General features: G+C 33.4%; 2 protein-coding genes across 5 annotated transcripts in view; both read left to right on the top strand.

Annotated features, from left to right (window-relative positions):
* Lgr3 (Leucine-rich repeat-containing G protein-coupled receptor 3) overlaps nt 1-18,592 on the top strand; it is a 145,605-nt gene that overhangs the window by 70,422 nt on the left and 56,591 nt on the right. For all 3 annotated transcript variants that reach the window (XM_075290516.1, XM_075290517.1, XM_075290518.1), the window contains exons 4-7: nt 544-644; nt 1,835-1,914; nt 2,267-2,554; nt 2,747-2,818. In XM_075290516.1, the coding sequence (XP_075146631.1) occupies nt 544-644; nt 1,835-1,914; nt 2,267-2,554; nt 2,747-2,818 (541 nt within the window). The remainder of the gene's footprint in view (nt 1-543; nt 645-1,834; nt 1,915-2,266; nt 2,555-2,746; nt 2,819-18,592) is intronic.
* LOC142221031 (uncharacterized) lies at nt 6,159-16,616 on the top strand. 2 transcript variants are annotated; one of them, XM_075290519.1, is made up of 2 exons: nt 6,159-6,678; nt 15,353-16,616. In XM_075290519.1, the coding sequence occupies exon 2, from the start codon at nt 15,372-15,374 to the stop codon at nt 16,257-16,259; it is 888 nt and encodes a 295-aa protein (XP_075146634.1). In that variant the 5' UTR covers nt 6,159-6,678; nt 15,353-15,371; the 3' UTR covers nt 16,260-16,616. The 2 variants fall into 2 exon arrangements, with proteins under 2 accessions (XP_075146634.1, XP_075146635.1); XM_075290520.1 differs by having other exon boundaries at nt 6,159-6,650.

Here is an 18,592-nt window from a genome sequence, read left to right on the forward strand (position 1 = left end):
ATTTAAATGTATGTATTTGGGACAAACCTTTATATAGCCCCCAACACATTTAACGGATGTGATATGGTATCGAACATTTAGATCAACAAAGTGGTGCAGGGTATAATATAGTCGGCCCCGCCCGACTTTAGACTTTCCTTACTTGTTTTTTTTTTTAACAAAATGTGGTACGCAGATGTTCTTTTTTACCTGTTTGCATATTATATATTTTTTTCTAAGGAATTCTTGATCTTGTGCATTTAAGGATTAATATATTTAATCTATTTTATTTATAATTTCAATATTATTTAAGTTTAATATAATTGATATTAAGTTATTTTATTTATTTTAATTACTTTATATTAGTATTGGAAACTTTTATTTAATTAAACTTAAGTTAATTTTACTTATTAATTTAACTTATTGTTTATCTACAGATATAGTGTTAGTTCTGGTGACAATTAAATACGATTGCGTACCTTAATATATTAAGATTTTTCTTTTGTTTTATAAAATCTCCATTTTAAATTAATTAATAATTCTTTTTCTATTTTATTTTCTTAGAAATCTCAACATATCCTAGAAAATGCATCTGTCGTCTATTAACAGTACTATACTGTAGCGCTAATGCATCATTAACACGTATACCAAAAATAAGTGATGAAGTAAGTGGTAATATAGAATCATATAGAAATAGAAAAAAAATAATAGTTATAGCAATTTCAAAATTGAAAATTTCAGAAATTTTAATTTTTCTGAGTTACCAAAAAATTATGTATCTAAAAAAAAATTAATATATGTAAAATTTTCCAAAAAATAAAATGTCTTATGTCTGCTAACATTCACTAAAGCCAAAAATTTGGCATATTGGGCGCTCTAATTACGTTTTAAATCTACACTTCAAATTCTATACCTAAATCGTTGTTAAACATAGTAACGATTGGTATCCACTTGGTGCTACACTGAAAAAAATATTGTCGTGAGGTCAAAGATTTCATGTCTTTAAAATACGAATGCAAATTTTGCTTAGCAAAGAAGACGCATTTCTCTAATATAAAGTTTTTTTCCTTGTCCAAAAGTCGATAAACTTTTCAATGAAGCCGTATTGTCCTTATAATTAAGTGATTTGACTTAAAAATGGGTATCATAACATGAAAGACGAACTGTTTGGGTTAAAGTCAACTTGACTTTAATAATTCAGAAAAATTCTTTATATTTAATGAAATTGTCTTTAAATTTGTTTTCTTTCTGCATCTTGACTACAAAGCAAAAAATCGTTCAAAGGTAGGACATATATTTCAACACTTTATTTTAAAGACGCTTTTTACTTGAAACATAGCATAATTTCTATTGGAAGTCGAGTCTTAATTCGGGAAATAAAGTTGTCGTTAACTCGTTTTTAAAGGATTTTATTAGCATATGAAGAAAAAAGGCTGAAAAAGCGAAAAATTAAAATTTGCTTCCTAGAAGCAAGTACACAAAACCCAAATTTAAAAGGGAATTGTGTCTTAAAAGTATCCTTACTTGTATTCTCAGCATCTTTGGCTCGGAATCAATACCAAACTTTTTAAAGTAAAGACAAAATCTTTGGAACCGGGCATGCTTTTGTTTCAGTGTATTTTTAAACCGTAAAACAAGTTACGATTTTTTGAGCACCATAAAATTATTTCGATAAAGATTTTTTCCGAATAAATAAAAAAAAAACATCCGAAATTTTCACAAAGTGACTTATTTAGATCCATAATATGCATTTTTTGGTTTTTAAGATTCTTTTATTCCGATTATTATAAAAAAAAAATTTAAAAAATATTTTAAATTATTTAATTGTTTTAATGGCGATATTTGTCACTTTCAGGTCACAACTTTAATTATAGTTAATAATAATATAACATTGCATAAAAATGCATTTGCCTCCAATACAAATTTACAAACATTGTAAGTATACAACACAGATAAGATATCACTCAATTTTTTTTTTAATTAAAACCTAAATTGAATTTGAGAAAATATTCATTGAGAAAAATCAAAATAAGTATAAACCACAACAATTAACTGAAATACTTATTTTTTAATTGGCTAAATTATTTTTTTTAATTGAAGTTAGTGTTTTATATTATAATTTGGTGATTGTTACAACTTAAAATAATAATTAATTCTTTCAATTACTTTTGTGATTGACTTTGATTTTATATCATAAAAGATGTTAAAGAGAGAGAAGCAGAGAGAATTTTTTGGTAGATTGCTCAAAATTTTACTCATTAATTTTTTATTTACTTTATTTTTACAGAAAACTAAAGTACAATAATATCCACTCAATGCCAGTGGGCACATTTGAAAATCTGTCCAATTTGGAAAGACTTGATATACGTTATAATACTATAAGTACAGTACCAGCGGGTGTTTTCCGTGGTCTCACCTCAGTCCAATGGTTATTTTTAAGTTCGAATCAATTAAGGACCCTACCTATGAAGGAGATATCAATCGATTTACCATCACTAGAATGGCTGGTGTTGAGTGATAATCTATTGACATTGGAGGGCGAAATATTTCCACCCATGGAGGTTCTCTATGAATTGTAAGTATATTATTATCCATCCATGGAATACGAAATAGTATGAATGAAATTTTACTTAGAGCTAAATTTCTTCAATGGAATACATTATTATTGTTTATCTAATAATTTTCTCTTTTTATTTTTCTTTCAATTTCAATTGATCATTTATTATCGTATAATATTGTACCCTGGTCAATATCAAATGCACCAAAGATATCTGGATTTCAATAGAATTGCATACATTGGCGAAAGAACATTTACCCATTTGGATAATTTGCATTTGCTGTGAGTATGTATAGTAAAAAAATATATATTTCAAATAACTCACTAAGAAACTTTTATCAAAATGTATACGCTTTATAATATAGCAATGAATAAAATGATTTGAAAGAGGTTATATGTAATAGAGCCAAGCCGACATTGTCTTAACAATAATGTTTAAGTTGCCTAAATTTTTGAACACACAATTCCAATTAAATTTACAGAATAAAATTTCACGAGAATTTCTCCAATTAAAGTCTTAATTGAGTTTTAAAAATATAATTTAATTGATTCAATAAATTTTTAATTAAAACAACAATTAATTACAAAAATTAATAGTATCAATTAATTTTTTAATTGGATCAATTAATATTTTAATTGATATTATCATTTCTGTGATTGAAGACATTTCAATTAAAAATTAATTGGATCAAAATTCGAATTCGTATTTTAAGGACATGGAATCCTTGGTCTTACGACCAGTGTTACCGTAGTGCGACTTTAGTCACATTTTGCAAACTTTCTGACGTCATGCGACTTTTTGTGCAAATTTTTTAAAATATGCAAAATGTGCGACTTTAGTCGCATGCGTGTCGCACAAAAGGGAAGAGCTTAAATTTTAATCATTTTTAAAAGTGGGAATTCATCGCCGTGCGCCTTACGCGAAGCCACTGTTGTGCAATGGCCCGCCTTGTATACAAAGGGTCATGGATTCAACCCCAGTTTCGACCAAAGAGCAACATGTGTTTCTGCGGTTGATGCTGAATGTTTCAAAGCTTTTCGAAGTACTTCACCGCAATGTGAGACGCCAGAACTCGGCTATAAAAAAAGAGTTCACTTTTCAATGACAAGTTGTCATTGAGCTAAACATAGAAGCACTCATTACTAAGAGAGATGTAATTCGCGTATGGTATCACAATGGACACCTAATCTACAATACCTAACCTACACGGTTTAGCTCCTCTAGCCCCGTTCGAGTACCCACTAATTTTTGATAATTATCACAAATTTTTACTGAAGACGTTCATTTAATTTTTGGAGTAAGTGAGTCAGAGTGAAATTAAATTTGACATTTGAGAAATAGAGAAGCTGCAAGTTTTTGCTAGGAATTTTTTTCCAAGTAAAATCTTGCAAGAGTTAGCAATAAGCACATAATACATGCAATATATTTCACAGAGTCAATTAGAAGTGTAGTATAAAACACAAATATTTTTGTTATTTTAATTGGCTGATGGTAAATTGGCACTGGATGGCGTTCTCTTACATTTCTGCTAATTTTAGGAAGGAGAAAAAACTCTATTTTTACGTTTTACTTTTACGTTTTACAATAAGTTCTTGTTAAACCTAGTTTAACAGTTGTGTTTTTTTTTTTATATATATTTGGAATTTCATGAATTAATTACTTGAAATACACTTGTATAAATCTGAATTAATAATTTTAAGCTTAACGTATCTATTAATATTAACATTGAATTCATTATTATTGGCAACGCTATAAGCAAAGAAAAGCTTTTATCTATTAGTACTATAAGCCTAGTTGTCTCGCTTCAACTTTCTTTTTAACTCCTTTTTTTTAAATACTCTCTCTAATGGTCAATTGTCAGCTTACATTATTATACTCGGTCACTTTGAATTCTGTCCTCCAGCCGGTAAGAAGCTCAACACACCAATAAACTGTTACAACATTTGAAATCTGAAACCTGTTCTTTTTCTTATTTCTTTTATTTTTACTTGGCATAATTTTACGATTCCTGAGCTGCACTAAAAATAAATACAGTCCACTTCCAGACGGTCGATCAGGAATTGTACATGGTCCTTCTTTAACCGGCAAAAGAACTGAGAAAAAAGGTTAACAACTATTTGGATTACGTCCACTGTTACAAAATTTCTATCACTCCAATAATTTACAAGGAAAATGGATCAAAGGTAGGTGAGATTTATTTTGTATGTGAATGGTCAAAAAGGTTGTGTTGAAGCCTAAAATATGCTTATAGATTTCCAAATACTGGTTGAGAATTGAAAGTCAAAGTGTGCAAATTTATCTCCTGGAAAAAAAAAGAATCTCCCAAAATCAAATTTCTTGCTTCAGACAGCTTTTTACGAAAGCGAAGTAAAAGATTGCTCTGTTGTATTTTTACGAAATACAATTTATACCTCAAGCACAAAGTCCAAAAATAGCTTTGTTCTTTACATTCTTGCGACATTTGCAAACTCTTTACTCTTTCCTAAATTCTCTTTTTTTCTAACGGATTAAATTTGTTGCCACATTTCGTGCTATACATAATTGCATAAAAGAACTCTTAGCTTCAAAACTTCGTTTTGTAGCGCGCACAACAAATTCTCAAGCTGTGTTCATAAATTAAGAAGACATAACTGGTCTTTATTTTATATTTGATTATATTTTCGTCATAACCATAATTAACTTGGGTCCTGGTTAACTTCAATCAAATTGCAGAAAAAACTAATTACATATTTCTAACCTCTGCTTAACACAAACATCGAACAAAATTTTTATTTATGTTGTCATTAACACCTCAAAAACAGATACCTGTTGCTAACAGCCAAGTTGATGCAGACTCATAAATGAGATCTGGTATGCCCTTGATGAGCATGACTGTTAGCATGTATGCTATGATCAGAAACATTTAATTTTTTCCCCTAGCGTTTGCTGCCTTACACATATACTTCTCCTCATACGTCTACATTGACCACTTTGTACAATCTGTCCATCACCACACAACCCCTCCACATATTTCTTAACATTGACCAAATTTCAAGAAGAGAAAGAAATAATGTTAAAATCTTACATCAACCACCGTCAATTGTATCCATATATGTTTTAACTTGGTATAACTAAATGTTCAACAGCTTCCATTCTGTATTCAGTTTCTCTTCTCGCCCCGTAACTGAACTCGGAAATAAGAGTTTTATTCTCTTTACACAATCTCAGCTGTTAAACAACTCTATGTTACGCGAATTGCTAAGCTGAATTGGCAGCTTGTCAGACTCTCTGGGTGGTTAGCTAGCAGCGCAGCCCAAGGGCTTTCGTACTCATTCGATTCTCTTGTGTTTCACTCTTGGTGGTGTATGTGCGTTTTTGCACTTTATGTACGTTGCCATACGTTTGCCATAAAACGGGCTGGTTTGCCAAACAATACACGAGTAAATTCATATCAGTGACTTATTTAGAGGCAAGATAACTGATATTTACACATTGTTCCATCATATTCATTGGTTACCTACCAAACTATACATAGTCTAAAGTGAAGTCGTCGATTGTTACTTTACTTTGGTACCGATTGTCGATCCCAGAGTGATGTCGATGGTCGATCCCAGAGTGATGTCGAGTGATATGGCAACATTAGACACGTAAATGCAAGAAGGCATATGTCTCTCTCCGCAGCATGGCATACATATATGTGCATTGCTGAAAGAGGTCTGTTGATCAACAAACTAATTCATTTGAATTTACATTTCAAGCTGTGAACATGAAAAAGAACAAATGACGGAAGAATGAAATATGAACTTACAGAAAGTAGAAGTGAATTGAAGAGTTGAAAAAGGCAAATATTAAGAAGTAAATAAGGAATACGAACTGAAAATTTTGTGTAATTGGAAAAGTAAACAAAATCAAAATTGGAAGACGGACAGCAAGTTGTTTAGTTGAACATAGAAATTAAAAATTACGAAAGGAAAATCATTGTTTGTACAAAACTCATTTACGGCTGTATATAATCTTGTTGGTCACTAAATTTGGCATATCTTCGCAAATTGGTGGAGTCGAAGTATACATACATAACGGTGGTTGCGTTCCGTGGACACATTGAGCTTGATGGTGGAGAGGTGGTCGTAGGAGGTGAGGAATATTCACTGATTTTAGAGTGGTGAGTGGAGAAGATATGTGGTAGTCATACATGAGTGTTACCTACGCTAGTCATGAGAAAAAAAATGCTAAATTGTAACTCTTATTTTTTGATATTTTCTGTCAGAATAATTATTTATACATCTAATAAGTACTGTTGTTTACATTTGTACACGAATTATATATTGTTTAAATTTGATATACTCATGCTTTAATACACTCGAAAAAAAGTGAACTCTCTATTTCATTAAAGCCAATTTATATAAGTCCATAGAACCATTATGTTTGGAAAAAGTTTACTCAAATAATTTTTTGCGTACGTTAGTTAAATGAACTAAACAACGAAAAAAAATTATACACATATAAAGCATAAAGATTTCCTAATTTCGTATTTATCACAAAATAGTTCATTATTTCTTTAAATTTGTAAAATTTACCATCATGAACTTCGTATGGCACTAAAGAAATTCTTGCAATTTGAACTCCAAGATTTCTCTTAAAACTACAAAAATTTCTTCAGCAAGTGAAAAAACTTAGTTGTGTCTAATAAATTTTCTTGAAGTTGTCGAATAATATTTACTTATTTTTGCCACATCGGAGTGATGCCAGCACTGGTAATACTGTTTAGTTAAAATTTTCAGTGTACAAAGATTTGATGACAAATTTCGTTTTTTCTATATTGTTGGTTACACTGTGCGACAATTGTTATCGAATTTGATATACCCATGCCCTTTAATGGAACGATTTAATTAAAAATTTTGTTTCTCTATATTGTTGGTCTTACACTGTGCGAAAATTGTCATCGGAAAAAAAAAAGCTTTCTGCACTTAGAGAAAAGAAATATCACGAGACCAACTATATCAGATCCTGGGAAATGCGAAATTTGCGTAAACACATTTCTGTGATAGAAAGAGTTTTATTTTTGTACGAGAATTAATGAAGTCGGTTGATTCTGGTAGCTAAGTGATTCGACTTAGAAAGGCATGAAAGGAAATTTGTTTGATTAAGGACAATTTGTTTTTAATAATTCTGGAAAATTTCATGATTAATGAAATAGTCGTTAAAGTTGTTAACTCCATCTGACTGGTCTATAAAAACAAAAAACATTAAAAAGATAGATGTTTTTCAACGCTTTATTTTGAAAAAGTTCTAATTTATGATTGCAATCGAGTCTGAATTTGGAACTTTAGGTCGGTGTTAATACTTTAAAGTATTTTTTTCATAGTACATGAAGGAAAACGTATATATTGAAATTTGTTTTCTGGAATCAAATGCAAAAACTTTGGGGCCGGTCATGTGTCTTTTCAATTTGGTCAGATGATTATTAGTGTGATATTTTGAATCAGCATTACACTGAGAAATAAAATATAATAAACTTTAATATTATATTTTTGAGAAAACGGTCAAAGACCAAAACAACAACAGCAATTGTCATTATTTAAATCATCTTAAATTCAATAAGTATTTCCTGTAAACCTGATATTGAAATAAAGGCTGAGTCAGGATACTAATGCTAAGGCTTTACTAGGACTCAGAACTTCAGTTGACACACTGGGAGAATACTGAAAAATGAAATTTATTTTATTATCTCGAAAATATACGAAACTTGCATTGGAGGATATATATGAAAATTAATTGTTGACTACGACGGTGTCAAAGTCATTACAGTGAAGATAGAATTTTAGATATTCGTAACTTTTCATTGGGCTAAACTTGTGGAAAATATTTTCTTCTATTATTAGTAAAGCAAGCTCCTATAGTTTCAAGTTTGCACAGAATCGATGTTGAGTCAAATTAATTTACACATACACATAATAATTGAAAACATATATATACAAAAGGAAGTAAACTGTTTTATGGGAGAATTGGACTAAATGGTGTTCTATATTAGAAATTTCCATACTGTGTGGTTAAAATAACTAAATTGTATGAACATTTTGGAAATTTGTTTACAATTTGAGTTGGAAATCTGATTACAAATTCTTCCGTCTCATAGAATTGGAATTAACTGAAAGTAAAATAAAATCATTGGCGACAATCATTCTCATATTCATCTCGCTGTGGTTTTATTCCTACTTTTCGAGATTCGTACGAAGGGATTCCTGCAGCTAGCATTGGGCTTATTTGTCATTGACATTTCAGAACCAACTTTGGTTCCAAAAACTTATTGTGGCAATCTGTAAAAAAAAAAAAAAAAAAAAGAACAAAATAATCTGAAAACTTTAACTGTAAAAATTTCTTGAAACTCATTCATATTAGGTTTGAAATCTACTAAAAGAGGATTTGAAAATTCTTTGTTTATATGGTATATGCCTGTTGAAATCTAGTTAAAGTGGATTGTGGAAGTATAATGTGTATGAGATTTTAAGGAAACTTCAAACCAGACTAAGACAAGATAATATTGTTGCGGTGACTGAAACTTAGTTTCCATTTAACAGAGGAAATTTATTCTGATGACAATTGGAAGCAACCGTGTGATACATTACTTGTCGTGTAAAGCCAGTCGTGAAGTTGAAGTTTTTCTTTACATGAAAGAAAATCTGTTTGATTTATTACTTAATTTATTATAATTACATATTATAATAAACGTATTTATACGGGCACGAGCAACTAGAGGCTATCAGCCTAACATTGTGGATTTCGTGTTTTTGTGGTTCAGAAACATATAATTGGATTTTGAAAAAAAAGGAACCAAATAATACTTGAAAACAAAAGATAGACTACACTGAGGGAAAGTGCAACAGGTTTGCAAATTTCAAAGAAGGGAAATAAAAATTATATTTTATTACCGCCTTTGCCTAAAGGGTCTCGATTTTTTTAGCGCATATTCATACAATTTATTCTGAAGAAAATTACGTTTTCTTCCATTGGAGAAGTCTAATTTTGTGGTACAAAACGATATCATTACGTATCACAAGTTCAAACACCAAGCAAAGCTTCTTCTTAAGAGATATTTGTATTTAGTTACGCTAATCTGATAATCGCTCCACGAGTCAATGTAACAATTCATTCACATCATTTCCTGAAATATTTTTCAACATTCCGGCAAATAATATCACTGCTCTTAAGTAATTTCTACGGAAATAAGAAATAATATACTTGAGTATTTCTAAGTGTAAATTGGATAAATTTTTTGTTCGAAAACTGTTAATGATACCATATATATTCAAAGATTGATTTGATTACGTTGAATAGTCGCCAACTTGAGTTACATTTGTTTACTGATATTTCATTTTATTTTTGGACGATTTTTTTTGCTCGCGTGAGTCTCATATGACAATTTGGATGATCGAAATTTGTTTTTTTTTGAAAATCTCCTGAGAGTCTTTACATTTTTCGGTAAATATATCTCTATCTCCCAAGTTACTGTTTGTGGAAAGTGAGTTGGAAGTCACTTCTAGTTACTGATTTTTTTGTTGGGGCATATTGAATTTGGATTATTTTTCGGTTTACACCATGTCATCGCAAAAGTTTATTTTCTTTTCGGACCAGCTGGTCACTTTCTGTGCTAACTTTGCAACCATTGACGTGGCTGAGCACACGATTTCTAGTCTTCAAGTTGAGTTAGATGATTTAGAACGTAGATGGGGTGTATTGACTCAAGTATATGAGACTGAAATGACCACTGAGGAGAAACACTCGGCCAAAGAAAGGGAGGCAATTCACTCCAAATTCAATGAGTCATGTAGGGCATACAAAACATGTAAAACCTCTATTTTGGATTTAATGGGGATAGAGCGAAGGAAAATGGAAATATCGTCGCAACCTGTTGAACGAAGGGAAAGTACACCTTCTGGGGAAATTGGCTTTTCAGTAAAAGTCCCTCCTTGCGACACTGAGATTTTCAGCGGCGGATATGATAACTGGCCTAGCTTCAGAGACATGTTCTCTGCAATATATATAAAACATCCAAAACTGTCTGCCGCTCAAAAACTGTTTCATTTGAGAGCGAAGACTCGCGGTGAGGCTAATCGGATTGTCAAACAGTTTGCGCTTACTGATGACAATTTCAACCTAGCATGGGAGGCACTCCGACAACGTTATGAGAACAAACGTATTCTCATTAACCATCAATTGAGAAAAATCTTTGAAGCGGAGCGTGTGACATCGGAGAAAGGAAAGGCTCTGCGAAATCTCCAATATACGATAAATAACTGTATTTCAGTCCTGCAGACTTACAATATTTCAGTGATATCCTGGGACCCTATTTTAGTTTACTGGGTTTCATCAAGACTACCAGATGAAACATTAGCGGCCTGGGAGAATTCACTGACTGATCACAAGAACATGCCTTCATGGAGTCAACTTGATGATTTTATTTCAAATCGGCTCGATATGTTGGAATCCATTTCTGATATGAGGAAACCATCGGTTCCTCAACCTGTTACGCAAAAGTCTCAGACTTATTACACTAAAACTGAACAAAAGTATAAACCCTGTAAAGTGTGTAAGCAAAACCACACCATTCGCGCTTGTTCTAAATTTAAGAATTGGTCTTTTCAACAAAAGCGAAAATTCGTAACTGATAATAAACTGTGTGAAAACTGCTTGGGTTATGGTCACATTTCTGAAGACTGTCAGAGTGATAATGTATGCCAGAAGTGTGGACAAAGGCATCATACATTACTACATCCTGATTCGGCGCAGGTTCGGAACCAACAGGCGCCACGAACTAATGTTACGACTTTTCATGTAGAAACTGAATATGAAAATGAGCCCACTACGTCGGCGGTTGCTTATTCTGAAATGACTCCAAATGTCCAATCAAATTTTCTTAATTCTGGGGAAGGAACAGTCTTGCCCACCGCTTTAGTGGACTTGGAGCATTTGGGAATGAATATTACTGTTAGGGTCTTCATAGACCAAGGCTCTCAGGAGTCGTTTATTTCAAACAGATTGGTAAAACAATTTGGAATTCCTACCAAGAAATCCTTTACGAGGATATCTGGCCTTGGCGGCACTACCTTGGAAAATTCTTCAAGATTTTGCCAGATTGTTCTAAAATCTCGCAAATCTGAATTTAAAGTTCACACTTCTGCGTTAGTAGTTTCCAACTTGAAACATTTGATGCCAAGTTCACCAACCAACATTTCTAACTGGAATGAATTGAACCGCTTAGATCTAGCAGATCCAAACTTCTACAAACCTGGTCCTATAGATATGCTATTGGGAAGCGACGTTTTTCCTTCCATTATAAAATCTGGTGTAGAGAAAAACATAGCTGGAAGTCTTTTGGCTCAAAATACTGAATTTGGTTGGGTCATAAGTGGGCCCCCAAAACTTCGAACTGTTTCAACATTTGCATCTTGGGTGAATTCCAATGAAACACTAAATGAAGATATTCGAAAGTTTTGGGAATTGGAAGAAGTTCCCACATCGAGACCACCTTCTGATAATGACAACTGGTGTGAAGACTTCTACGTTAAAACTACCAGTCGCTTACCAAATGGTCGATATGTTGTAAGATTACAATTTCGGCAAGATTTACCTTCTGAAATAGCGCTCGGTTCATCCAGACGAGCTGCTATGGGTCAATTACTACGCATGGAAAAAACTTTGCAGAAATCGCCTGAATTATCTGTAGAGTATAACAAAGTTTTGTCTGAGTATCTTGAATTAGATCATATGGAGCCCACTTCAAGTTTTGAAGTCTCTAAGAATTCAAAATACTTTTCATTTTATTTACCACACCATGCTGTAGTGAAACCTGAGCGAGCGTCCACTAAAGTTAGAGTGGTATTTAATGCGTCAAAGAAAACAACTACTGGAGTTTCTTTGAACGATATCCTGCATACTGGACCCATTCTTCAAAACGATCTGATGAATGTTGTTTTACGATGGCGTTTTTTTAGATACGTTTTTAATGGTGACATCCAGAAGATGTACCGCCAAATATACGTTCATCCTGATGATAGACAATTTCAGCGAATATTGTTTAGAAATTTGTCGACTGAAACCATAAGCGATTACTCTTTGAAAACTGTAACCTTTGGAGTAAACTGTGCTCCATATTTAGCGATCAGAACGCTGCTTCAATTGAGCGAAGACGCTAAAGATACTCATCCAACTGCCTCATCCATATTGCAACACCAGATATATGTCGACGATGTTCTTTCTGGTGGTCATTCAATCGCTGAAACAAAATATTATTTGTTACAACTGATCGATTTACTGAATTCAGCTGGGTTTCCTCTCAAAAAGATTACGGCAAATAGCCCTGATATTCTGCAACACATGGCCCCCGAGGATCTTCTAAACGAAGATTTTCTAAAACTAGAGGACACAAGTGATACCAAAACATTGGGCATTCGATGGAATGCAATGACTGATTCGTTTTACTATAAGGTATCGAATATTACTATTCCTCCTGGTCCGCTAACTAAAAGAAAGATATTGTCAATAGTCGCAAAAATTTTCGATCCGGCAGGTTGGTTATCACCAATAATTGTTACAGCGAAAATGTTGCTTCAACAATTATGGATCGACGGGACTGACTGGGACGAGGAGATCAAAACCCATTCGTTCGAAAAATGGAACTGTTTTATTCTGAATTTTCCTGACATTGAGTCAATTAAGATTCCACGATGGCTCAATTATTCACCCGGCAGACAAGTTGAAATGCACGGATTCTGTGATGCTTCCGAGAAAGCATACTGTGCCTGCTTATATATCTGTACCATTTCTTCCGAAAATACCAGAACAACTCATTTGCTGGCTTCGAAGAGCAAAGTTGCCCCGTTAAAAACTGTGAGTTTACCCAGGCTTGAATTATGCGCGGCTGCTCTTTTATCGAAACTGCTTAAATCTGTTTGTCAAAATATGAGCTTACGTGTTTCAGACATATATCTCTGGTCTGACTCGACTATTACATTGGCATGGTTAGAAAAGCCACCATTTTACTGGAAAACTTTTGTCGCCAATAAAATTTCCGAAATTCTGGATAACATTGGGAATGCAACTTGGAGGCATGTCCCAACAAGTGAAAATCCTGCCGATCTGGGTACTCGGGGATGTACAGCTTCCGAATTGAGTACAAATTCACTTTGGTGGTATGGCCCTGAATGGCTGTCAAAATCCGCTAAATTCTGGCCAAAATCTCCAACATTCAAAGAACCTGTATTGGAACGAAAATTATTAAACTTTCATACTGATACACAACTAGATGATATATTAGATCGATTTTCGTCCTTTAGCCGAGCTTTGCGTGTATTATGTTTCGTATATCGCTTTGTCAGAAAATGCAAAGGAGAAACTGATCCCAATATACAAACTGAATTTATTACAAACGAAGAAATACTGCTGGTTAAGTACAATCTTATACGCATGGCGCAACTGAAATACTACTCGTCTGAATATCGATCACTAGAAAATAAATTACCCATTGACGCAAAGAGCCGACTATTACCACTGAATCCTACTCTTGACGAGAATAAACTGTTACGGGTGAATGGCCGATTATCTAATTCGGACCTTAGTTATAACGAACGGCACCCGATAATTCTACCTGAGAAATCACGATTCTGTAAATTATTTATTGAATTCACGCATAATATGTTGTTACATTCTGAACATCAAGTGATGTTACGCGCGATACGACAAGAGTTTTACATTATACGATTGAAAAGTGCCATTAGAAAATGTATAAGGAATTGTGTAAACTGTACCATATACAAAAATCGTATTCGGAATCAAATAATGTCTTCTCTTCCATCTGAGCGATGTACCTTTTCGTTGCCTTTTACCCATACTGGTATCGACTTCGCGGGGCCATTCGAATTGAAGACATCGAAACTTAGAAATGCCAAACTGCAAAAAGGGTATGCTGCCATTTTTGTGTGTTTATCCTCTCGGGCTGTTCATTTAGAGGTCTGCTCGGAGCTTACGACTGAAGCCTTTCTATCCACCTTTAATCGTTTTGTGGGACGTAGAGGTTTTCCAAAAAAAGTCTTTTCCGATAACGGAACCAATTTTGTTGGCGCAAGCAGAGCATTGGCGTCAGAATACCAAACGTTTTTGAAAACCGCACAAATATCTGTATCCGAAAGGTATAATCTGCATGGTTTCTCGTGGCATTTCATTCCACCTCATGCTCCCCACATGGGTGGAATCTGGGAGGCAGCAGTGAAGAGTATGAAAACTCATTTGCGCAAAGTCGCCTCCAATCTCAAATTTACATATGAGGAGTTCTCAACACTGCTTGTGCGGATTGAAAGTATACTGAATTCTAGACCACTTTCTCCAATGAGCGAGAATCCTGCTGATATTGTCCCACTGACTCCTGGCCATTTACTAAGAGGAGCGCCGTTAATCGCCATCCCGGAGGACTATTCGGATAATCTAAGTCTGATAAGTCGATGGCAAAGACTTAAAGCATTACAAATCCAATTTGCAAAGCGCTGGAAAACTGAGTACATTTATGATCTCCAAAGGAGATACAAATGGAAATCTGTACAGCAAAACCTGAAAGTAAATGATTTTGTTGTCGTTAAGGAGGATAACCTCCCTCCACACGAATGGTGTTTAGGGCGAATACTGAAGGTTTACAAGGGCCAAGATTCGAACGTGCGTGTTGCTGAAATACGTACCCAGAATGGAATACTTGTTCGCCCTTTAGTGAAGTTATGCATTCTCCCAATTGCTCAAGATTAATCTTCAACACAACCGTTCGCATATCTAAATAAATCTTACCATTTCAGCTTAAACTCTAGTACACCAATGTGCCGCATTTGTAAGAAGCGTCACTTTATCAAACACTGCCCACATTTTCAAAGGATGTCTGCTGTTGAACGCCGGAATATTATTCGAGAAAAGGGTTTCTGTTTTAACTGTCTGTGCACAGCCCATCAAAGGAACTTTTGTCCATCCCGGAACAAATGTTTAGTTTGCAACAAAAATCACCATACTATGGTTCATGTGGATAATATTCAGCAACCGAATTCTCAAAATTCTTCTAATGTTTCCCGATCACGGCCCTTGAGAAATGCTCAAAACAGAACTATGAGTCGCAGATGTACTAATAACAGGACTCGTCCACGTAGAAGTTCCAGTGTACCTCATCAACGTCAAAAGTACCTTAATGAAAGACTGAGCCGCCGTCTATCCTCTCATGTATTTGTACCTACGGCACTCGCTCGCGTGGTAACATCCACAGGACCAACGAAAGTTCGTTTTCTTATGAGCAGCGGAGAGACCCAGACTGTCGTCTTGCAAAAATTTGTTGACCGTTTAAATCTCAGTACTTCAGTTCGAGATCATAGAGAGTATTGTACGATCAACTTGGAATCTTACCACGATCCGCAAGTAAAAATCCAGATCACCGCCTTGGTTAAACCTCAGTTCAACACAACTTTACCAAAACCCACGTCGGAGCCTTCATTGAGGACAATTTTCGATCATATTACCGATCTTGCTGACCCTCACTTTTTCAATCCAACTAATATTGAACTAATCGTCGCAAACGATCAGCTGTCTGGGATATTAAGAGCTGGAATGATTCAAACGTCATCACATATGCCAATTCTTCAAAGTAGTATTTTTGGTTGGACTGTCTCCGGATCATGTCGCTACCAACATTGCAATCCTGCAAGGCGGGCGGCATGTTAAACCTAGTTTAACAGTTGTGTTTTTTTTTTTATATATATTTGGAATTTCATGAATTAATTACTTGAAATACACTTGTATAAATCTGAATTAATAATTTTAAGCTTAACGTATCTATTAATATTAACATTGAATTCATTATTATTGGCAACGCTATAAGCAAAGAAAAGCTTTTATCTATTAGTACTATAAGCCTAGTTGTCTCGCTTCAACTTTCTTTTTAACTCCTTTTTTTTAAATACTCTCTCTAATGGTCAATTGTCAGCTTACATTATTATACTCGGTCACTTTGAATTCTGTCCTCCAGCCGGTAAGAAGCTCAACACACCAATAAACTGTTACAACATTTGAAATCTGAAACCTGTTCTTTTTCTTATTTCTTTTATTTTTACTTGGCATAATTTTACGATTCCTGAGCTGCACTAAAAATAAATACAGTCCACTTCCAGACGGTCGATCAGGAATTGTACAGTTCTTAAAATATATCTTTATGTTAAAGGGGCTGACTGTTCCTTTATTGTTTTTGTGTTGATGTATAGAACATTTTTGTAATAAAAAATACCTCACAAATGTATGCGACTTTTCTATTATAATGAGACTTTTTTGTGCGACCTTTTTTGGAGTATACGACTTTTTTTGCAACTTTTTCAAAATTTCCAACAGTAACACTGCTTACGACAATTTTTTTTCAATGCATATAAGACCACATACAACGACAATAAACAAGGAAGGATTCTTTATTGTCTTGTTTTTTTAATTTGTAGAAGGAACACGATCTCTTCGGCATTCTCCCTAATTCTCCTAAAAAAAGTGTCATTTTTGGTATCATGTGTCTTCCCTCCTTTCCCCATTGAACTTTCCAAATCTACTAGTACATCGTTTATGTGTATTGTAACAATAGTTGGTAAAGAGTGTTAACATACATAGAAAAGAGAAAAGGGACAAAAATTGAGCTCTGTTAAACTCCTCTCTTTTTCACCGTTTGCGTACATCTTAACATTTCAATGATGCACAATTTTTGAGATAAACATACGTAAAAGAGGGCCAAGAATTGAACTCTCTGGAACTCCTCTCTTCACCACCGTTAGGTGAGACATTTTCTCTTCAGTATGTACAGATTGAGAACGATCTGCCAAATATGATTAAATTAAGCGAGAGGTTTATGGTAAAATGTTAATATATATTTCAACTTTATACATAACGTTGGACATCCACAGTGCTTTGGAATAATCTAGAAAAACAAAAAAATTACATTAACGTTTCTTATATTTTATCATCCTCAACAACTATTTTCATGACAACAATGCCTATCTTAGTGAGTATTATTGTATTGTTAAAGATAATTGAGAAGAAGATGCAGTCTTGTCATAGCAAAACTGAAGCACCAGAGGACTCTGCCAAAAAAATATCATAAAGTTTGCGTCGACGTGTCTCTCAAATGTACTGCCGTTTGCGTCGGAAAATATCATAACACTTGCGTTTTTCATAAATTTCTGAATAAAAACCCACAAAAGCAGTACCAAAACGATTGTAGAAAATTAAAATAAAACGTATGTGTATTTTAAAGCAAATATTCATTATGGTTTTATGTGAATATTGCCGTTTAAATTTATTCTTGGGCAGAGCTGCTTTGGAAAAAATTGACAACTAAAACAATTTTTTTCTCATAGCCCTCTACACCATGACATTTGTCTTCTCTTTATAAGAGCGCAATGCTTAATCTTGTTATACTCAATTATCTTTGGTATTGCTATAGTCAGTGTTGCCAGTATTTTTCTGGCTCTTGTCCCCAAATGATGATTTTTTCGTCCCCAAAAATCCACAATTTAAATTTAAATTCCTCACAAAAATCCCCAATACATTTTTGACAATTTTTTGCAACTAAAATAAAGCAAAAGGCTCTGCTGTAGAAAATCAGTAATAGTTATCCAGCAAGCTGCAATATGATCAAGATTTCGAACCATGAAAATGCGAGTTCGTAGTACCTTGTATTTATGAATGAATATAGAAATAAATTTGAGAAATTTTTCTATATAGAAAAAAATTTTTTTTTGACAAAATGTTCTATATAGAAATAAAATTTTGTCAAAATTTTCTATAGAATTGAAATTTTGACATAATTTTCTATATAGAAATAAAATTTTGACAAAATTGTCTATAAAAATAAAATTTAGACAAAATTTTCTATAGAAATAAAATTTTGACAAAATTTTCGATAGAAATAAAATTTTAACTAAATTTTGACAAAACGTTCTACACAAAAAAAATTACACAATTTTCTATAGAAATAAAATTGACACAATTTTCTATAGAACTGAAATTGTGACAAAATTTTC

The sequence above is a fragment of the Haematobia irritans genome, chromosome 1 (assembly GCF_050003625.1).
Source record: "Haematobia irritans isolate KBUSLIRL chromosome 1, ASM5000362v1, whole genome shotgun sequence".
Classification (NCBI taxonomy): Eukaryota; Metazoa; Arthropoda; class Insecta; order Diptera; family Muscidae; genus Haematobia; species Haematobia irritans.